General features: G+C 41.5%; 1 protein-coding gene across 4 annotated transcripts in view; it reads right to left on the bottom strand.

Moving 5' to 3' along the window:
- The window catches only part of ERBIN (erbb2 interacting protein), a 321,390-nt gene that overhangs the window by 65,186 nt on the left and 232,432 nt on the right, over positions 1-23,772 (bottom strand). For all 4 annotated transcript variants that reach the window (XM_040340100.1, XM_040340071.1, XM_040340090.1 and 1 more), the window contains 6 exons: positions 23,190-23,268; positions 16,606-16,695; positions 10,876-10,932; positions 5,306-5,369; positions 1,353-1,427; positions 106-250 (listed from right to left, as the gene is read on the bottom strand). In XM_040340100.1, the coding sequence (XP_040196034.1) occupies positions 106-250; positions 1,353-1,427; positions 5,306-5,369; positions 10,876-10,932; positions 16,606-16,695; positions 23,190-23,268 (510 nt within the window). The remainder of the gene's footprint in view (positions 1-105; positions 251-1,352; positions 1,428-5,305; positions 5,370-10,875; positions 10,933-16,605; positions 16,696-23,189; positions 23,269-23,772) is intronic.

The raw sequence follows: 23,772 nt of genomic DNA on the forward strand, positions 1-23,772 counted from the left end.
TGGTACATAGGGGAGATTGAATAAAAAAATCAAAGTAAACTTGACCTTTAAATTCCCTTTTTTATATATGAAAGGGTCATATACATCCACCTCCTAGATACCAACCAATAGACTCTGGTAATTGCTGTATGGCATTGCTCGACAGTAGCAGATCTTGTAAACTTTCACACCCAGCGATGCCATCTTCCACCATTTCTATGTTGTTCTTTGAAAGGTCCAAGTAAGTCAGTTGCTTCAGACTTCCAAGAAACTACAACAAACAAAAAGAACATATAACAATGCCACCCTCCTAGTATACATTTACTGATATCACATATCACCATTAACAGGAGAATCTTCAGCAGAGATGGGGTTTCTCAAGCTCAGGCAGTTTTCCTTTGTGTACTTACTGCCATATTTTTTTTTCATTTTTTTTTTTTACAAGGGATAGGTAATAACAATGCCATTCTGCTTTATTAGTAGATGTATGCAAGACATGTCACCAGGACACTGATCCACTCAGCTGGAAAAACCAATAGGCGTTCCAGCTCTCGGCTTTTTAGGAAGAGATGGCCCCAATTCAAGAACTTCAAGCAGCAACAAACGCCCTATTAGAGTGCACTTGGGGTATGATAAAGCAAAATCTTGCCTTATATCATAATTTGTTAGCTGGGGGGGGGGGGATTTCACCTATGGAGGGTTCATCCTACAAGCATCATTTACAACTGAAGTACATAATGAATCAAACAAAATAATTTCATGGTTCAACTGTCCTATTAGTCACCATCAAAATCCCTTTCCTTTAAAATTTCTTTAAATAGCTAAAACAAACACCACTATGCGATAAAGATACTAATGTATACTACATGTATTTGCAGAATATTCCAAAACTGTAAATACAACAAGGTCAGAAAAAAAACTAAAATGCAGGATTTAAAAGTTGGAGCTCAGGGGATATACAAAACACGAGGGCAGTATTTTTTGCTAATTTTTCTCATAGGAAGAAATTGACAAATGGGCACACAGGAACTAGGATACATTTCTTCACAGGCTGAGCCGCCTGACGAGTCGCGTCCCATTCAATGCAATGGAACCGTTCTAATAGGAGCCACGCAAGTCGCTCCGACTTAGAAAAAGTTTCTTGCACGACTTCGGGGGCGGCTCGGGGCGACCTGCATTGACTTCTATACAGAAGTCGTTTTGCAGGTCGCCTCTGAAGTTGTCTTCAGGACGACTTGCAGAGTCACCCCCGAAGTCGTGCCGTGGAAGTGTGAACCGGCTACAAAACCAATGTTGCAAAAACGCTTGTTGTGATTCTTTCAGTTTTTAATTCTCCCTCTTAATATATGAACAGTATGGCACACAGTACATACCCCTGGGATATATGTTAGTCTATTGCCATCCATCCAGAATTCCTTCAGGCCGCTTAGTTGTTCAAGTACTTCAGGCTGGAAGAAAACAATTTTGAAAGAAGTTCACATTATTTAAAAGAACAAATAATAAAGTGGCAAGTACTAAGAATTGGTAAGATACACCTGAAATCTTCCCCTGCAAGTGCCAGTACCAAGTTTTTACTTTCTGGACTACATCTAGTGGGTTTGAAGTTAACGCGATCCTTAAGGCCCATTTACACTAGAAACTGCAAGTAACTGCGTGTTGTTTCCTTGTCCTGTGAGGTCACTTCTTTCTTTCCTTGAGCTTCTATGTGCACAGTGATACCCTGCAGTGCATTTGCAGTGTGGAATAATGAAGCATGCTGCACTTTTTTGCACTATGCCCATAGGATTGCCTGGATTTTGGACTTTCTATGCAGTTGGAGTGCAGTCCAAAATACATCCAACTGCGTTAGCTGTGAAAGGGCCCTTACAATCCAGTCGCTTGCACAAGTGTCTGTGCATTTTTATACTTGATAAACATCCAGCCTATAACACCAGTAACCCACCAGGAAGACAGCTGTTATTCTGTAACAATGAAGAAGTCAACCTGCAGTTCAATAAATACAATTGGCTTGCACTTGCTGTAAATCTCAGCCCAGGGTTTAGCAGGTGCAAATTCTCTTCAGAATGGGAAGAGAGAGGTCTCAATAAACGTCAACTTAGGAATTTTTGTTTGTCTTGAACCACCTTGATTAAAATGACATCAACAAATATGTTTATTCCCCAAATATTCCCTAGCCTTGTAATTTATTTTTAATTAAAATGTATTTTACTGTGGTTTCTGCCTCCCTTTAACATCCTTCCATGAGTTCTCAAACCTCTCCTTTTTCCTCTTACTATCATTTGTTTGGAATGAGCAGGTCACACAGTAATATACACTACTCTATGCACACTGAAAATTACTATTATAAAGGATCTAGATAGCGGCAACAGTTTACACAGCACTTTACAATATACAGTATCTCACAAAAGTGAGTACACTCTTCACAATTTTGTACATATTTTATTATATCTTTTCATGTGACAACACTGAAGAAATGACACTTTTCTACAATGTAAAGTAGTGAGTGTACATCTTGTATAACAGTGTAGATTTGCTTTCCCCGCAAAATAATTCAACACGCAGTCATTAATGTCTAAACCGCTGGTAATAAAAGTGAGTACACCCCTAAGTGAAAATGTCCAAAAGTGTAAATATTTTGTGTGCCCACCATTATTTTCCAGCACTGCCTTAACCCTCTTGGGCATGGAGTTTACCAGAGCTTCACAGGTTGCCACTGGAGTCCTCCTCCATGATGACATCACAGAGCTGGTGGATGTTGGAGACCTTGCTCTCCTCCACATTCCATTTGAGGATTCCCCACAGATGCTCAATAGGGTTTAGGACTGGAGACATGCTTGGCCAGTCCATCACCTTTAAAGCTCAGCTCCTTTAGCAAGGCAGTGGTCATCTTGGAGGTGCGTTTGGGGTCGTTATGTTGGAATACTGCCCTGCAGCCCAGTCTCCGAAGGGAGGCTCTGCTTCAGTATGTCACAGTACATGTTGGCATTCATGGTTCCCTCAATAAACTGTAGTTCCCCAGTTCCGGCAGCACTCATGCAGCCCCAGACCATGACATTCCCACCACCATGCTTGACTGTAGGCAAGACACACTTGTCTTTGTACTCCGCACCTGGTTGCCGCCACACACGCTTGACACCATCTGAACCAGATAAGTTTATCTTGGTCTCATCAGACCACAAGACATGGTTCCAGTAATCCATGTCCTTAGTCTACTTGTCTTCAGCAAACTATTTGTGGGCTTTCTTGTGCATCATTTTTAGAAGAGGCTTCCTTCTGGGAAGACAGTCATGCAGACCAATTTGATGCAGTGTGTGGCATATGGTCTGAGCACTGACAGGCTGACCCCCACCCCTTCAACCTCTGCAGCATTGCTGGCAGCACCTATACACCTATTTCACGAAGACAGTCTCTGGATATGATGCTGAGCGGCCCTGGAGAGGTCTGTTCTGAGTGGAATCTTTCCCATTAAACCGCTGTATAGTCTTGGCCACTGTGCTGCAGCTCAGTTTCAGGGTCTTGGCAATCATCTTATAGCCTAGGCCAGCTTTATGTAGAGCAATAATTATTTTATTCAGATCCTCAGAGCTCTTTGCCATGAGGTGCCATGTTGAACTTCCAGTGACCAGTATGAGAGAGTGAGAGTGATAACACCAAATTTAACACACCTGCTCCCCATTCACACCTGAGACCTTGTAATACTAACGAGTCACATGACACCAGAAAGGGAAAATAGCAAATTGTGTCCAATTTGAACATTTTCACTTAGGGGTGTACTCACCTTTGTTGCCAGCGGTTTAGACATGACTGTGTTGAGTTATTTTAAGGGGACAGCAAATTTACATTGTTATACAAGCTGTACACTCACTACTTTGTAGCAAATTGTCATTTCTTCAGTGTTGTCACATGAAAAGATATAATAAAATATTTACAAAAATGTGAGGTGTGTACTCACTTTTGTGAAATACTGTAAAGGGGGACAGTACAATTACAATACAGAAGGAATCAAAGGGTCCTGCTCTTGGAGCTTACAATCTACAGGGATGGGGAGGTGGTACAAAATGTAATGCAGGGGGTGATCTAAAGGAGGTGACTCAAATACAGTTCATATGTGGAGGTTTGGTAGGCTTCCATGAATAAATGAGTTTTCAAAGACCGCCTAATGGTGGACAGGGTAGGACTTGACTGAACATAACGGGGTAGGGAGTTCAAGAGGATGGGAGAGGTTTTGGAGAAGTCCTGGTGGTGAATGTGGAAGGAGGCAAAATAGAAGCTAGAGAGCAGGATGTCTTGGGAGGAGCATAGAGGATGATTTGGGCAATATCTGCAGATGGGGTTAGTGGTATAGCTGGGGGTGATGTTGTAGATGGCTTTGTACGTTGTGGTTTATAGTATTTAGAATTGTGAATGTCAGTTCTAGTGGAAGCCAGTGAAGAGTTTGGCAGAGAGGAGTAGCAGACACAGATCAGTTAGTCCAGCAGCAGAATTCATAATAGACTGAAGGGGGGATAACTTGTGTAAAGGTAGGCCAGTGAGGCTAGAGTTGCAGTAGTCAAGGTGGAAATTAGCCAAGGAGAGAATAAGTTGTTTTGCAGTGTCGTTAGTCAAGAAGAGGTCAATTCTGGAAATATTGTGGAGGATAAGGCGGCAAGATTTAACACGATTGGATAGTGGGGGCCAAAGGCGAGAAGGTGAGATCAGACTCTAGGATTACACCAAGCACCCTGGCATGAGTGGAACCAATGACGTAAAGCAGGGGTCTCCAAACTATGGCCCTCCAGTTGTTCAGGAACTACATTTCCCATCATGCCTAGTCATGTCTGAATGTCAGAGTTTTAAACGGTCTCATGGGACATGTAGTTCCGCAACAGCTGGGGGGGTGTCGTTTGGAGATCCCTGCCAGAGTATGGTCCCTAGTCCAGTGATGGCGAATTATGGCACCACAAATGTTTTTGGAACAACATTTCCCATGAAGCTCATGCACTCTGCAGTGTAGTTGAGCATCATGGGAAATATAGTTCCAAAACACCTGGGGTGCCACGGTTCGCCATTACTGCCCTAGTCCATTTCAGGAGCAAGTAAGAGAAGGTGGCTACGTTTCTACATACAGTGGAACCATGGGGAATAAGCATAGCCACCCTCTAACAAAAAGCTGGACCAGAGCAAAAAAAGAGAATTTGGAGATTTGGGGGACGTTGGGAGCAAAATATCAAACTTTTTAATATAAGAATACATATTTGAATATATTTTTTTGTTCCTGTGTACTATGTACTGTTAATATATACTACATGGCAGTGAAAGTAACAAAGTACTAGCATGGACTGCTCACCACTTCTGTGAATTCATTACTTCCGAGATCCAGTCTCTCAAGCTGCGTCAGCCTATTCATGGTTCTAAAAGAGGAACATATCACTCATCAAATTATAAATTTCAAATAGTAGATCAGGGAACGCTTAATGACATTTCATGTTCTTAACACAATAACCCAGAATACTTAATACAAAGTGGCCCAGACTGATACTTGTCCTTTAAATTATAGATAACTGCTCCAACACATCAAGCAAGGAATTCCATGCTGGGAACTACATTAAAAGTAGTCAAGCGTTCCCTTATTATGGTTAGGGAAAATGTTTTGTCGTTAAAATATTCCTGGTGGCAACACAGAAGATGCTGTCACTGTGAACAAGCTAATCTGGATACTAAATTAAGAAATGGTGAAATTGGTACAGTGTGAAGTACTGAACTGGTCATAAAATGGCTCCAGACCTGATAACGCACATTATTTAAGACAATAAGCGGGTTTGATGTATTTAGGAACACACAGATTCGCAGGTCATGTAAAAAGCACAGTATCCCATGACTTTGGTTCACATCTAAGCGTTGTAAATTTGGTGCGAAAAAAACAAACAAAAAGGGTCCTGTGCGTGTTTACTGCGGGTGCGATGTGAACTGATATGGTGCAGTGTGAATATTATCTTCATAGGCTTCAATTGAACTTGCAGTAAACCCACAGCACACAGTTTACATCTCTGACAATTGTTCACTGTCTGTTATATTATGAGGTACGGCGCAAAAACAATATATGTGAGAAATTAGATAATGACATCAAAAAATAAAAAAATAAATATGAGTGAAAAAAGTTAATACCACCAAAATGTATGAAATGTGGAATCAATAACAAATAACATAAATGATGTGCATATGCAGAAAAAATTGTGAATACAAAAACTGCAACCATATAAAAGATAAAATGGATATGTGATTAATCCAAAATATATTGCTGAATAGGTAAAAGTGAATCAAAAAAGATTCCAAAAAAGTCCCAAGTTAAATTAAGTGGGTCCAAAATCTTCTTATAATAAGTGATGACACATCAAAGAAAACACGTTCTTCCACCAAATGAAAACCCGTGTGATAGAGATGTAGTCTCTTTACCAGATGATAAGACCACAAGCACGGCGGTCAAACAAGGCACAGGGTGTTTAGAGTCTCCCAAAAAGACTTATGGCTGAAGCCGGTTCTTATATGCTGAGTCAGACGTTGATACAGATCAGTGTCATACAACATTAGAATTCTTCTATAGCTTGTAGGCGGAACATTCGACCTTGCAGCAATTTTGGGGAAAGTTTTTAGGCTTATGGTGTCTGTCGAATGTTCTAAGAAGATTCGACGGAGCAGCTAAACTGTACGACGCCGCAATTGTACATTTCCGGTCGAAAATTCCGCCTTTATCTTTATCTATCTATTATTCCTTTAAGTGTTATGAATATGCTTCTTGTTAGATGGTTGCCCAAGTCTCTTATCATTAGCCCTATTCATCACCCAATCAATATAATAGCTCATAAATCTCTTTCGTGACCGCTGATCCCTCTCCCCAATGATGCCCCTACACTACCTCTCCTGTGGACTTTGTTAGCCATATCCCTTGGCAGACAACACCTGTATAATAGTGGATGTGGCAAAGTCATCACTGAGCCAAAAAAGATAAACACATATGGAATGGAATGGAGAGAGGATGCTGTAAATTCAGCAGCGGGACTGCAGAATTGCCAGGCAAATACAGAAAATGAGCACAACAGGAGGACTGGCCGGATCAAAAATTAAAACCTTTAAAAAGAAGGGGACATTACATATAAAACATGAGGAGAGTTATATTATCTTTTATCTTTTAGAAAAGAAGTCAAATTGAGCAGAATTTAGTAGTAGAAAAGGATGGCTATACTATAACAAGTTGGATGTAGTGGTAATGAGTGATTATGAGTGATTATGAGGTTATATGGTCCAAATTAACATGACCATATTGGCTAGAATATCACTAATGCCGAAATAGTATTTTTTTTTTCCTCAAATGAGGAACCGATATTTAGCTCGTGTTATAGCGACTAGTAAATGTCACCATTTCCTGTAAGCACTAGCATCCTTCCCCATTACATTTGACGTATGCTGCATAAAATATATGACTTTTGCACAATGATATGGAAATATATTTTGAAAACTAAATGTGATTTTTTAGAAATAAATTAGGTCTTTAAAATTATTTAAAAAAAGGTGTCCAAAAAAATAAATAACTTGCTCCTGTTAACGGTGGCAAGTTTGGTAGGTCTACTCAGCCAACAGCTCTAGTTACCGGTAATTGTTGTGGGGAAGGTGCGCTGTGATGTATTACTGGGGGTTTACCGGTGCTTTACCCCGATAGGTGACATTTAGGGAAGGGGTGCTGCTAAATAAACAGACTCAAGGTCTGCTTGAAAACAAGAGAGATACATAGATGCCGATAGAAGAGTAGGTCTGGACCTTGCACAGCCATGTGGACCTTACACAGCAGTGCAGGTTGCAGAGGTATACCATTGAACAATTCCTGCATAGCTTGGACAAACTCAGATGCACCTTTAAGAACTTTAGCTTAAAAAGAAATTCCATAAACAAGAAAAAATCCATGAATTGCTAAGGCTATGAAGGACACAACTAAACAAATTTGAAAAATGTTCATGTTTGGCTGGCCCTCCAGTTGCCCAATTGGCCTTCCAGTTGTTCAGGAACTACAATTCCCATCATGCCTAGTCATGTCTGTGAATGTCAGAGTTTTACAATGCCTCATGGGATGTGTAGTTCCGCAACAGCTGGAGGGCCTGCCATAGGGTATAGTCCCTAGTCCAGTGATGGCAAATCTTGGCATCCCAGATTTTTTTGGAACATATTCAACCCATATACTAGGACTGTAAACTGAACATACATTTTCAAAATGCTTCTACTGCCATAGTAAATAAACATACCTTCCAACATTTTGAGATGGGAATGAGGGACACCTACTAATAAACGTATGTAGGCATAGGACACGCCCCTTGTCACACCCCCTTAAAGGAGAATTAACCAAAAAAAATCAATTTTAAGTTAATTAAATCCACAAGGACTTTTTTTTACCACTACTATTCCTTTATATTGGCTTTTAAAATGTTCAAATGGAGCAATTTAGACTTTGGATGAAAAGTTTAGCACTGGGAAACAACTTTTGAAAGATAAAAAGTGCATTTTATACATACCCCATGTAACTATATAAATCAGACCAAAATGAGGGAAAAAATGGGGGGGAATGAGGGACAGAGGGACATTGCTCCAAATCAGGGACAGTCCCTCGAAATCAGGGACAGTTGGGAGCAATGAATAAATCCCTTTCTCCAAAAAGCCAGCATATAATTTGACCAAGAACTCAGAAATCAGGCCGACGAAGGCCTAAAAACTAGGAGAACAAACAAACTAGAGACAAAATGCTAGGACTTTGTTTGCTTTTCTTTCTGGCAACCAGCTGAATCTTTTCTTCGTTAAAACATCATGAACAGACACAGGATTGTTGTTAAGCCGGTCTGATGATAAACATTGTCAGATGCAGAATGAACAGAGCAGTGAAATGCGCACAGATCCAAGTGTATGATTATGTGGAATGCCAGTTCAATAAACACCCTTATCCCAGCTCTGGCAGCATAATGCAGGGTGTGTCCTAATGATTCAAGCAACAGCCACAGCCAGGACACATACTTCACCTCGCTGTGCGACCACCTGGCACCGCTATCCTTACGCTGCGTCCATTAACAAAAGCCTGAAAACACTTTGGTAGCCGTGGTGCAGTGACGAGCATGTCACTGGGATATTTTTTTATTTAACCACTTCCGTACCGTAGGACGTCATGGACTTCCGTGGGGGATATCTGAATGATGCCTGCATTCAGATATCCTTTTTTTTTTTTCAGGCAGCGATTCTGCTTACCATAAGAACGATCATATCGCCGATTCCGCCGCTTGGTCGTTCTTACAGGCGGCGGGAGGGGACACCCCCCCTCCTGCCGCCAACCGGTGCTTCTCTGGGCTTTCCCGTACCATCGGAGGACCGGAGAACGAATCGTCCGCCGTCGAATGAAGAGCATAGAGATTTCCGGTGACCAGATGGTCACCTCTATGACCGTCGGAGGCCCGGGCGCGGCGTTATGACGTCATGCCCAGGTAACCCGGAAGTATACAAAGCCGCAATCGCAGCTGAAAGCATGAGATCAGTGAATTTTTTTTCATAATCTCATGCTTTCCAGCCTGGAGGAGAGATGTGGGGTCTTACTGACCCCACATTTCTCCATAAAGAGGACCTGTCACACACTATTCATTACAAGGGATGTTTACATTCCTTGTAATAAGAATAAAAGTGATCAAAAATAAAAAGAATTAAGTAAAATAAAAAATAAATAAATAAATAAATAAATAAATAAATAAATATATATATATATATATATATATATATATATATATATATATGAATTAAAACGCCCCTGTCCCCAGTAGCTCGCGCTCAGAAGTGAACGCAAGTCCCGCCCACATATGTAAAAGCCGTTCAAATCACACGTGAGGTATTGCCGCATGCTTTAGAGCAAAAATTCTAGCACTAGACCTCCTCTGTAACTCTAAACTGGTAACCTGTAATAAAAAAAATTTAAAGCGTCGCCTATGGAGATTTTGAAGTACTGAAGTTTTGCGCCATTCCGTGAGTGTGCACACTATTAAAGCGTGACAAGTTAGGTATCTATTTACTCAGCGTAACATCTTTCACATTATAAAAAAAATTGGGCTAACTTTACTGTTTTGTTATTTTTTAATTCATGAAACAGTTCCCCCCCCCCCCCCCCCCCCCCAAAAAAAAGCATTTGAAAATACTCCTGTATGATTTTTACATGAAGGAGAAAAGTCCCAGAATAGGCGCGGTATGGAAGTGGTTAATCAAAGTAAATGAAAAAAAATGAAAAAAAAAAAAAAACACAAAGGAAAAAAAAAAAAAAACAGGACTGCACATGAGTATTCAAAGTGAACACACGTAACCTTGATTGCCAGATTTACATCGCAGAGGGAACACTCCCTTTAGGCTGCATTCACACCTGAACGTGGCGTATGTTACCACGATTTGCCGCGACAAATTGCAGCGTTTTGTCCCGCGATTTGCAGCGACAAAACGCTGCGTTTTTTAAGCCTAACATACGCCGGAGGGGTGATCAACATTGTCGGCTATGCCGAACGCGAAAGCCGCCTGAAAAAAAGGTCCGGGACTTGTTTTGAGTTTCAGGCGTTTCGGCGTGGAGATGTGAACCATCTCCATAGCCGACAATGTTAAATAACCCCTCCAGCGTATTGCAGGCTGCAATAGCGTCGCGCTACAGGCGACAATACGCCTAGGTGTGAATGGAGCCTTACAGGAAGAGCCTCTACTTGAATACTGTCCATGTACATGCACTCATTCTATAAGGCTTCTGTTTTCCATCATACAACCTGTAAGTTTGGTTCAGTCATGTATTGCCAGATTTGATCAGAAGATCACTTAAAAGGATTATTTAAACATTATACTAATAAAAAAATAAAAAAAACTTACTTTGGTAACATTTTCAACTGGTTTTCCCGAAGCTCCAGAATTTGAAGTTTTGTTAACCTGCAGCAATCATTCATATATGCAGTCAGAAAATGATGTTCTATTATGACAATTTATGCATCTCAATAAAGTTTCATACAGTATATACACAATTTTCCTAATATAAGCAAAGAACAGACAGCAAATACATAGAATGATTCATTATTTTTCTGCCTTGCAATACTGGGGTCCTTGGTTTAAATTGCAGTCAGGACACCATTTGCATGTTTCCCCCTGTGCGTGCGTGGGCTTCCCTGGGTACTCAAGTTTCCTCCCACACTCCAAAGACATGCTGGTATGTTAATTGGCAGCTGTCTAAATTGGCTCCAGTACCTGCAGTACAGAGGGAAAAAAGTATTTGATCCCCTGCTGATTTTGTCCATTTGCCCACTGACAAAGAAATGATCAGTCTATAATTTTAATGGTAGATTTATTTTAACAGCGAGAGAGACAGAATAACAAAAATATCCAGAAAAACGTATTTCAAAAAAGTTATATATTGATTTGCATTTTAATGAGTGAAATAAGTATTTGACCCCTTTGCAAAACATGACTTAGTACTTGGTGGCAAAGCCCTTGTTGGCAGTCACAGAGGTCAGACGTTTCTTGAAGTTGGCCACCAGGTTTGCACACATCTCAGGAGGCATTTTGTTCCACTCCTCTTTGAAGATCCTCTCCCAGTCATTAAGGTTTCGAGGCTGACGTTTGGCAACTCGAACCTGCAGCTCCCTCCACATATTTTCTATGGGATTAAGCTCTAGAGACTGTGCTTCCTTTGTTGTATTGTCTGTGTGTTTTGGGGCATTGTCATGCTGGAATACCCATCCACGACCCATTTTCAATGCCCATTTTCAATTACCCAAGATTTGACGGTACATGGCCCCGTCCATCGTCCCTTTGATGCAGTGAAGTTGTCCTGTCCCCTTAGCAGAAAAACACCTCCAAAACACAGTGGGTTGAGCTGATGTCAAAGAGCTTGATTTTGGTCTCATCTGACCACAACACTTCCACCCAGTTCTCCTCTAAATCATTCAGATGTTCATTAGCAAACTTCAAAAGGGCCTGTACATGTGCTTTCTTGAGCAGGGGGACCTTGCGGGCATTACAGGATTTCAGTCCTTCGTGGCGTAGTGTGTTACCAATTGTTTTCTTTGTGACTATAGTCCCAGCTGTCTTGAGATCATTAACAAGATTCTACTATGTAGTACTGAACGGATTCCTCACCGTTCTCATGATCACTGAAACGCCACAAGGCAAGATCTTTCATGGAGCGCCCAGACTGAGGGAGATTGACAGTTATTTTGGGTTTCTTCCATTTGCGAAAAATCGCACCAAGCTGCTTGGCTATAGTCTTGTAGCACATTCCAGCCTTGTGTAGGTCTACAATCTTGTCCCTGACATCCTTGGACAGTTCTTTGGTCTTGGTGGAGAGATTGGAATCCGATTGATTGCTTCTGTGGACAGGCGTCTTTTATACAGGTAACAAGCTGAGATTAGGAGCACTCCCGTTGAGAGTGCGTCTAATCTCAGCTCATTACCTGTATAGAAGACACCAGGGAGCCACAAATCTTGCTGATTGATAGGGGATTAAATACTAATTTCACTCATTAAAATGCAAATCAATTTATAACTTTTTGAATGCGTTTTTCTGGATATTTGTTATTCTCTCACTGTTAAAATAAACCTACCATTAAAATTTTAGACTGACCATTTCTTTGTCAGTGGACAAACGTACAAAATCAGCATTGGGATCAAAATATTTTTTCCCCTCGCTGTATATACATTTTTGTTAGCATGCGAGATAGGGATTTTAGATCGTAAGCTCCTTGAGGACAGGGATTATTAAAAGTGTTGCATAAATTGTCTGCGCTATATTAGGCTCTGTTCACACCTGTGCAGATGCAACAGTGCTCATTTTAATGTGTGCGACATTTATGACAGCCTATTGATTTCAATGGGCTGCCCTACACATAAAAAAACACGCTAAAGAAGTCCATGAAAAATCGTGCTGCAGAAAAACACATGTAACTTTGTAAGTAAGCAAACGTGCACTCGTTGCTAAATGCATGGGATGCCATTAATGATTAATGGCACTGCCACAGTCTGCAAACCAGCTGCACATTTTTCTGCTTTGTGGGAATACACATGATGTTGTGCACGCTCCTGCAACACACAAGTGTGAACCTAGCCTAAGTACCTGCAATAAATAAATAATTTTGCTGAGTGCGACTTAATTTTGTCTCCAATGTCCACCTTCTCTCCCTGGAGACTGCTAAACTGCATCACTGCCAGCCCTGAGGCTATCCAGATATGAACTCTGATGTGTGTAAATAGCTGTGTAAACAGAGAGAATGCCACAACAGCCAGGAGTTAAGCACATATCTCTGGTCATATAGTTAACCCTTAGCATGTTCAAGTGTTAGAGCTTCTCCATAGTTAGTTAGATGAGATGCGCTCATAACAAAAGTGGGCAGCACAGTGGTTAAGTGGTTAGCACTTCAGCCTGGCAGCACTAGGGTTGTCTGTTAAACTCCCTTTGCCTAAATGTGTGTTTCCTTCGGGTACTAAGATTTCCTCCCACACTCCAAACACATGCTGCTGTGGTTAATTGGCTTCTGTCTAAAATGGCCCTAGTATGTGTATGTATGAATGTGAGTCAGGGACCTTAGATTGTAAGCTCCTTGATGGTGGGGACTGATTGTACAATATATGTGTAAAGCGCTGCGTAAAATAACGGCGCTATACAAATACCTGTAATAAATAAAAGTCTGCTGCCACATAAGCTCTCTTTTGAACGGACTCCTGTAACTAAAAACAGTTCTTTACAAGCAGACGACTGTTATCAGGCACATCAGGAACAAATAAGCAATTATGAAAGTTCCACCTCTGATTGCATACGTTGGAACGGGGCTGTGAACATCACGTCCTGGAAGAGTATGCATGTTTCATGACCTGTCTGGGAAGGGCCCGCTCTTATTATATTACACTGTTATTCAACAGGACAAGGCCAGCAAGTATTTAGCTCTAGAATAAAACAAGAGCTCTGTGCTGAACAAGAACAATGACTTTTAGGCCATTGATTTAGGCCTGTAGCACAATTCTTTTACAAAGCTTACACTTTGCAATACTTTGCACCATGCGAAAAGCAGCCAAATGGAAACCTTTAGAAGCATCTGCAATCAATGTGATGCCAAGAGCATAAAACTCAGAGACCTCATATACCACCCTTTAAAAATTGTATAGTGCTAGCCACTTTGAGGGGATTTCCCACATGGGTTCTGTAAATGAACCCAAGGCACTAAGTTTATGATCTGGCTTATGAGTTCAGCAGAGCTGTAGAGTTTAATAGCGTATGCTTGTCTGTCAGACCTCACTAAATACTGACTATGGGCATACAAACCACAATATGGGCACGGACAGGTAATAATGGACAAAAGTCACACCTTTTTAACTTCAATAATGAAGACAGTTGGCACAAGTCAGATGGTCCCGCTTACTTCACATATGTAGTAGATGACATGAAATATTGTCATACAACATGACGCAAGAAAATTAACAATTCCAACACCTTGAGCTAGATTTTGTAAGAATTTCTTCAGCATGCTTTGTTTTTGCCACACTAAAAGATTCCCACAACAATCGACTTTTGTTAAATGAAGCGGTGGCGGCAGGACTATACACTGCTCACATTTCAGCGCAGCCAGCAAGATTTGGCTGAAATTTGAGCAGTGTACAGTCAACTTAACAGGCTATTTATCTATAAATCCAATACAAACAGTAAGCTCTAAGCCCCCCCCGGGGTCTGGAGATGGTATAATTATCTCAATGTTCTCCATAAAACACGGCGTAACATTCAGGCTGTACACCTATAACATGATCGCCTTTCTGTACACTCCAACATCAGATTATGCTACACATTGTAATGCATACAAAATGGTTTGTTACAAACGGTCTTTCTGACAGCGGAGAAAGATTTGGCATTTTAGGACGTAAATGATTTTCTTACATATTTTTTGTTTTCCAATAGCCAATGTGTTATCTGAACACATATGCATATCAAGCACAAGTCTATTCAATTCACCATTTCAATGAGATTCCTCAAGTCGGTGCTTGTAAAAGAAGGTGCTCTTTACTTGTCATTCTGACAGCCCGTGTGTAGAACCACTGCTGCAGTGCTGTTTCTTGGCTGTTGCACGTATTTAAAGCATAGGTCAGGGATATGCAATTAGCGGACCTCCAGCTGTTGCAAAACTACAAGTCCCATCATGCTTCTGCCTCTGAGTGTTATGCTTGTGGCTGTCAGAGTCTTGCTATGCCTCATGGGATTTGTAGTTCTGCAACATCTGGAGGTCCGCTAATTGCATATCCCTGGCATAGGTTAACCTTTGGGAACATGGAACATGTTCCACCCATTTTCAGGGTGGAACATGTAACATCTTGTCGCTCCTGCAGCCTTGCCTCCCATCCCTCTTAAATTGTGACAGCGGGCACTTGCTGTCACAATTTGAAAAGAACGTCCACATGTCTGTGAATGAACTACAAGTACAGACAGTCTTTGTGGCTGACGGCTTGTAGTTCTCAATGAACTACCAGGGCACTGGTGGAGCGCTCTAGTGGTTCAATAATGCTTTACAGGCTCCTAAGGCCCCATGCACACGAGACACTATTACAAACGCCTCTAATCTCAGCTTTTCAAACCGGCATTTAAAACGCCCGTTTTTGACGCGAATTGCGCGGCGTTTTGCCGCGATTTGCTGCGTTTTACCGCGTTTATCCCCAAAACACTGTAGACCCTCCCCAAGCTCAGAATCAAACTATTTGTGCCGCGTTTTGCCGCGATTTGCGTCTAAAACGCAAAAGCTGAAAGCTTCTGAACCCAAAATTTTGGGTTTGGAAAAACGGCCCTAAACCCAACTGCTTTGAAACGCCAAAAAACGTGATTGTGTGCATGGACACATAGGATAACATTAAATGTGTTCATGGGCAGTTGAAAAAAACGCCCAAATGCCTCTGAACTCGAGTTTAGCAGCGTCTCGTGTGCATGGGGCCTAAGAAAATAAAAACATTATTTTATTACCTGCCAAAATGTCTCTGAACTTATTCTCTAACCGTTCAGGTGTGGTTCCACCTATTGGCACATACATGCTGTAGTGGACATACAAGCCAGCATAGGGAACCACAGCCTTCGGCAGCAAAGCAGGTATTCTATATCACAAACATTTGAAATGCAAGCAGCATCCAAAAAACAGCATCACAGTGGGGTTTTAACACACAGACTCCTGGAATGATAAGTATGGAGCCTCTCTTATTCTTTTTCCCCCCCATTTTAACCCTGTAATAACAAAATCACTTTAATTCAGGTTCATTCAGAAGATAAAGACACCAGCAGCCATAGGAATTTAGCTAGCAGCCGGAAGCAGGGCACAAATGCCAGCATAAAGGTTAAAGACGTGCTGGAAATAAATGTCTGAGTGTATCTTTACAGAAAAATCAGTTGCTCACCACTAGACTGTCCTTCCACCCAACAAAACAAATCCTGCCTAGTCAAGCTGTGTCCTTGTTAGCACATCAGCATATAAATTGTCTTTTATATTAAACCATTTAGTAAACTTGTCAAGTCAGAATATCGAAAATGCATTCCTTATCCTTATCATAAGGATAATGCAAAAAGAGTGAACAAGGTTCTGTACTCACCTGCCAAAATTAGCTGGCAAAAAGTCAAGGAAAGCATCATTTAGGTATAACTGAGTCAAGTTTAACAGCTGTGAAAACCCATCTGGAAGTCTATGGAGAGAAAGAAAATAAATATAAACCATGGGGAAACAGGAAATAGTTTGGTGCTGATGAGATGTGCTGGCATTCCCTACAAAACTGATCACAGATCCCTAATGATTATGCCAGAATTATTAATTGTGGATATAAAAACGGTCACATCAGGAGACTCAGCATAATTAACACAGAAAATTACTTTTTGGTCCATAAAGACCAGTTTAATTAATGTGCTTTCTGAAAAGCTAGACTTAAAATAAAAGACATGTAGCACTGGGGAATAAAGGATTATGGAAGTGCTAAGCATAAGGACACTGAAGTGTAAATATCTCTGTAAAGGGCAATTATTACAGCCCTCGTGCTGTGCTCCATTTATTATATAAAAACATAGCATGTCATTTTCCAAAGGACACTGTTCTACAGTATACAAGCGTATAGTAAACTTTGCTCAATATAAGCCACATGATTTCAGCTCTGTTTACAGATCAGTGCCAAAAATAAACCTGGCCTTCGATACTGGGGCAGCCATTCTAAAACCAGGGCTCCTCCGGACATTGCCAAGGGTTCCTATGTCATTCCATTTCATAGTGCTTGCAAAGTTGCAGCGCCAACGCCACAGGGCAGAGTCAAGGCTGCAGCGGAGTCAAAGTTGCAGAGCCAACGCTATATGGCATAGTCAGTGGCGGGAACCCAATGATCTGTTTAGCCTTCTGTAATGGTGACCGTTCTGACCACCACTGTCTTCCCACTGGCCACCAAGGTAAGGTACAGTATTCCTATTAACCCCCAGTCAATTGGTTTTAGCAGTTCTTTAACATGGGATTATTGCCAGCGGTCAAAGCAATAATCACTATGTACTTTTTGGCAAAAATGGCACTCTGCACCGCCCTGGTGCATAGTAGCAAATCAGTTTCTAACTTCAGCTTGTTCTAAGCTTTGGCAATAAAACATGGAAGCTGAGCTGCACCAGATTTCACACTATCCAGTTTTAGCAACACCCCCCCCCCCCCCCCCGGGTGTTTCTTTAGGTAGGGGTGGCCCTAAGAAGACAGGATGTAATGCCTGGAAGCTTAAAGTGGTGGTTCCCCCTTAAAAACAACTTTTTTTTATTCCACTGGCCCCCCACATTACAATCGAATTAAGGCTATTATTTTTTTTTGGCTGCTGTACATACCTTGATACAGCATCTTCACCCGTGCATCCGGGTTGCGAGTCCCGCGGGAGTGGGCGTTCCTCACATGTGTTTGATTGACATTTTTCCCAAAAACGAGCTCCCCCCTGTCGCGTAAGCCGCGTCACGGTTGGCGAAAGGAGCCGAACGGCGAGTCGGCGCTATACTGCGCATGCGCATCGCCGTTCGGCTCCTTTCGCCAATCGTGACGCGGCTTACGCGACGGGGGGAGAGCTTGTTTTTGGGAAAAATGTCAATCAAACACATGTGAGGAACGCCCACTCCCGCGGGACTCGCAACCCGGATGCACGGGTGAAGATGCTGTATCAAGGTATGTACAGCAGCCAAAAAAAAATAATAGCCTTAATTCGATTGTAATGTGGGGGGCCAGTGGAATAAAAAAAAGTTGTTTTTAAGGGGGAACCACCGCTTTAAATTGGAAGTCCACCTGTACAGAAAAATCTGTAAGGTGAACTTACACAGGTCCCCCCTCCTCGCCCACCCCGGTGCCGCTGACCAGGACTGTGACAATCTCCGGTTCTAAGCCCCAGTATATTTGCGCCAGGAGTCCGGGGCTTACCAATCCTCTCTGCATCCACGTGTCTTCTCCATAGCCGACGGGGCGGGCTATGCAGCTGCTGATGTGACAGCTGCTGGTGTGATGGCGCTGACCTGAACTTATCCTTTAAATTCACTCAGGCCACTGTTGTATCAGAGCGCAACACGTCTCTAAATTTTAGAAACAGTTTATACAAATGTAAGATACCGTTTATACTCTTAATGCCTAGTATACACGATCAGAAATTCAGACAAAAAATCCCGCTTTCAAAGTGATATGATAATCTGATCGTTGGCACACAGCTTTCAAGAGCCGATCATGACAGTTTATGCAAAATTATCCGAAGGGACAAACACAAAACCATTTATCGTATGATACCAAAATGTACAATTTTCGTATGATCAGTACAGTATTCGTCAAAATAAATAAATAAATCAAAAGACCAAGACCGCACATGCTTGGAAACATAATACAACACATTACATCACTTCACAAGTTATATTCTGTCATACGAGAATTTTTGTAACTTTAGTAATCTCTTGGTTTTCGCTGGGAGACTAGCATGAAAAAAAATAATAAAAATGTCCGCTCATTAGCCTTAAAGCGGTCCTCCACCCTAAAGTGGAGTCCCGCTGATCGGAACCCTCCCCCCCTCCGGTGTCACATTTGACACCTTTCAGGGGGGAGGGGGGTGCAGACACCTGTCTAAAGACAGGTATTTGCACCCACTTCCGGCCACACGCTACGGGCGAAAGACGGGCATTCCGTCACATCCCGTCTGTCGCCCGTTGTGTGCTGGGAACACTCGGCTCCCAGCACACAGCGTGTGAGCCAATCGGCGGGCGCAGCGCGACTCGCGCATGCGCCGTAGGGAACCGGGCAGTGAAGCCGCAGCGCTTCACTTCCTGGTTCCCTCACCGTGGATGGAGGGGGGAGCAGCAGGGTGACGAGCGATCGGCTCATCCTCTGCTGCGATCACCGCTGGACTCCAGGACAGGTAAGTGTCCTTATATTAAAAGTCAGCAGCTGCAGTATTTGTAGCTGCTAGCTTTTAATATATTGTTTTAGTGGCACATCCGCTTTAAACATTAGATTCAGTTTGCAGTTAGGTTATCTCTTCTGGCTTAATGGATTGTGTGCTAGGGATTGCTCTGTAGTAGTCTTGTGTATTATCCAACCTCTACTAGGAAAACATATTGCTAAAGGCAAAACTTTATAACCACCCAACTAATATTGAGTAGTTTCCCTTTCTGCCACCAATACAGCCCTGACTCTTGAAGGCATGAACTCCACTAGACCTCTGAAGGTATGCTGCCAAGTCATCAGTAGCAGATCTTTCAAATCCTGTAAATTGTGAGGTGGGGCCCTCCATGGATCAGACTTGTTTTTCCAGGACATCAACAGATGTGCGATTGGATTGAGATCTAGAGAATTTGGAGGAAAAGTCAACACCTCAAACTTGTTTTTGTGTTCTTCAAACCATTGTTGAACCATTTTTGCAGTGTGGCAGGGCGCATTATCCTGCCCAAACAGTCCACTGCCATCAGGGAATATGCTTTCCATAAAGGGGTGTACTTGGTCAACAACAATGATTACATAGATGGTACGTGTCAAAGTAACATCCACGTGAATGGAAGGACTCAAGATCTTCCAGCAGAACATTGTCCAAAGCATTACACTGCCTCCACTGGCTTGCCTTCTTCTCATAGTGCATCCTGCTGCCATCTCTTCCCCAGGTAAGCAACGTACACCCACCTGGCCATCCATATAATGTAAAAGAAAACGTGATTCATCAGACCAGGCCCACCTTCTTCCACTGATCTGTGGTTCAGCTCTGATCCTCACATGCCCATTGTAGGCACTTTTGGTTGTAGACATGGTCAGCATGGGTACCCTGACCAGTCTGTGGCTACACAGACCCAAACACAACAAAATGCGATGCACTGTGTGTTCCGACATCTTTCAATGAGAACCAGCATTATTTTTTTCAGCAATTTGAACTATTGTAGCACTTCTATTGGATCAGACTACACAAACCACAGTTGTTGCTGGTTCGCCGTTTTTTCTTCCTTGGACCACTTTTGGCAAGTCCTGATCATTGCACACCAGGACCATCCCACACGAGCTACAGTTTTGGAGTTGCGTTGATCAGGTACTCTAGCCATTACAATTTAGCCCTCGTCAAAGTCCCTCAAATCCTTACCACTTTCCCATTCTTTCTGCTTTCAACAACTCAACGTCAGGGACAACATGTTCACGTGCTACCCAGTATATCCCACCTATTTTCAGATATTCACTTTACCTGTAGTCATAATGGTATGGCTGATCGGTTAAAGCAGGAGGGTTAGAAGAGGCAATCTAAAGATGACAATACACTGTATAATCTGTACAATCTCCTTTAGATCTCTGTAAAGTGCCTGCACAATTGGATACAAATTAAATTGACTGTTTATGTTTGTCCCCACATTACAGGTTTAGTAAATTTAAAAGAGATTGTACAGACATTGTACAATCAGATTGTAATGTGTATGGCCATTCTTACAATATCTGCCCAAGAAGTTCAAACTTTACAGAGCTTAATGCAGAAATAAATATTTTATGACAGTTATATACTGTAATTGTTCACATATGGAAACTGCAATGCTAATGCATTCACTGGCTTAGTCTGGCCTACTTCATCAAGTAAGCTGTATTGGTTAATGCATCATGTAATGCTGAGCAGACATTAATGTTGATTTAGAGGACATTATAAACCAATGGCAATTAGCAAAGCCTATTTGAGAAATACAGATCTTTTATTTACTGTTGAATTCCTGCTGTTTCTTTTACAGTTAATCATGGAGACCATGTGACCCAAAGCACTTCATTGTATAGCAGGATAGCAAATACCACAAATTGCTCTATAATCCATTTGTTGTTAAAAAGGAAAATAGCATTAGAATTGCACAGAGAAAAGCCCTGGGAAGGCCGTACAAGTGTGTTTTATTGCACTAATCGTAGCAATCATTTATTCTTATATCATCTCATATCATGTTACAAGACCTCTCATTGACATCCTCCTACAGCTCTTGATTACAAGGTTTGCTGCTAAAGTTGCTAGCCTAAATACTGCAGTATGCTTATCTTACACCAAAGCAAGTAAAGCCACATTGAAATAAAACACATTATAAAAGGAAAGCTATAATTTTGGATATATACACACACACAATTTTTTTGTATACAGTGCAAAACACATTATGTGTAATGGTGTATATCCCTTTACCTGCAGGTGTCTGCTTCCAGTAAAAACCATCCATGCGATGTGTCCTTCACATACATCAGATGCTGCCCTGGCCTCTGCTACTGAGAACAGTTGAGCTGCTCGCCCGCCACCTTCTGCCCTCTCCACCATTCATATTGCTCATGCTACTATACTGCCACAAAGCATCGCATTCTGTGAAAGGGCATCCTGTCATTCAACTGCTCCTCCCACATTTACAGAACACGATGCATTATGTAAGAGTAATGGTACCAGTTTTATGAATGGGGAAGGCCAAAGTAGACAGATGAGTGGTGCAATTTTTCTCAGTAGCAGTGACTGCTGTTAACTCTCAGAGTTCTGAAAAATATCATCTTAGGGCAGTATCCTGTGACTGAAAGATACTGCAGGAGTATTTTTTATTTATTTTTAGATTACAAAAGCAGCTGTCTGTAGGTAATGCCTTACTAATGTGTTTGGTGCTGTATCCCAAAAAAAAAAAAAAAATAGTATATATATATATATATATATATAATAAAAAAAATACACATACAACTTCAGCTTTAAGCTCGAATGTCGGCCAGTTTAGCAGGAACTACCCAAAAATCCAACCATGTATGAACAGGCTGAATGTAACCAATCAATTTTGGTACAACCAGCCTGCCGGATTTTACATGCCATGATTGGTAGCGGTTGTTATAGCCGCTAACAACAATCACTAGGTTCTCCCTGTGGGAACGGCTTCCATCGCTCCCCTGCCAGGAGAACACAATAGCGCTGCGGGAGGGATTGCCCTGTCAACATTGCCTGTGTTGATAAAGGAATGGAAAGATTTTCTTCCCTGCCAGCTCCGCCTATTGCTGGCCTTAAATTGTATGAAGCAGGCACTACCAAGTACAAAAAACAATTGGTGAAACATAAATGAATATACTGGTTTTCTATCTGAATAACTATCACCTTGCAATATAAAACATCGCACTTGTACCATGCAGCATTCCCTCTTCGGTGTTTTATAGAAAACACAAAGTCCCTCTCTATACAGGCCTGTTTTGTGTTCAGATTTACAGTATATGTGCTGCGTTAACTCATCTGTGGGAGTAGGCACCAATATAAATGATGTACGTTTTCCCATAAAAATGGTAATATATTTAGGACAGCTCATACACAAGAGGGATAATTAGTGAACTGCCTTACCAAATGACATAACTAGGTTAAAGAGGAAGTAAACTCCTCTGGTGTGTTTGTACCTATAGGTAAGCCTATAATAAGGCTTACCTATAGGTACTGTAAATATCTCCTAAACTTGCACCGCTTAGGAGATATTTACTGCACACTGCGCTGATCGCGTCATCTGCACATTAACTCAGAAGTAACTCACATTAACCGTGCAGTTTCTTCAGAGCCCGTGCCGTTACCGACGGCTCCCGTGTGCATGCGCGGGGGAGTGACTTCATCACGTGATGCATACTAGCTCATTATACCTTTGTCTTGCAGGTTTTTTTGTTTTGTTTACCAACTCTTTAAGGCCCATATGAACTTACTTAGAAATTGGATTGACGCTTGCTTCGACGATTGTTAAAACTTTACAGTTCTTAATGTTTTCTGGAAACTCCTGTATTCCTGCAAAAGAACAAAAATAACCAATATTCATTAACAAAAAACAAAAAGACATTTATTCATGCTGGACAATTTTACAACACAATGGGATTCTTCTGACAACATACTTCTGACAACATACTGGTAGTTAAAATGGTCACGCAGCACACAAAGATTTAATAAATCAGCACTTACAAGAGGTTTCTTTTTAAGCAAGCAAGGACATATGAAATGAACATGGAAGTTCAATAAAAAAAACGTGCTGCCCACGAGTGATACATGTAGCATGACAGAATTATCAATCATTTAGCAGATAAAACAATTATGACATGGGTGCTTAAAGTTTGGTGTTGAGCTTTAAATAGGTAGTAAGTCAGCTTCCAAATATACATTGTTCATAACATCTATTAAAGTGGATGTAAACCCCAAAAAATGTTTGATGTCACAATGAAGAGTATACGATTTCCTATCGTCTGTGCCCAGTCTTGCCACACATATCTAGCTTGGACATGTTTATCATATGTTATG

This window comes from Rana temporaria, chromosome 1 (assembly GCF_905171775.1).
Source record: "Rana temporaria chromosome 1, aRanTem1.1, whole genome shotgun sequence".
In the NCBI taxonomy this organism is placed as follows: Eukaryota; Metazoa; Chordata; class Amphibia; order Anura; family Ranidae; genus Rana; species Rana temporaria.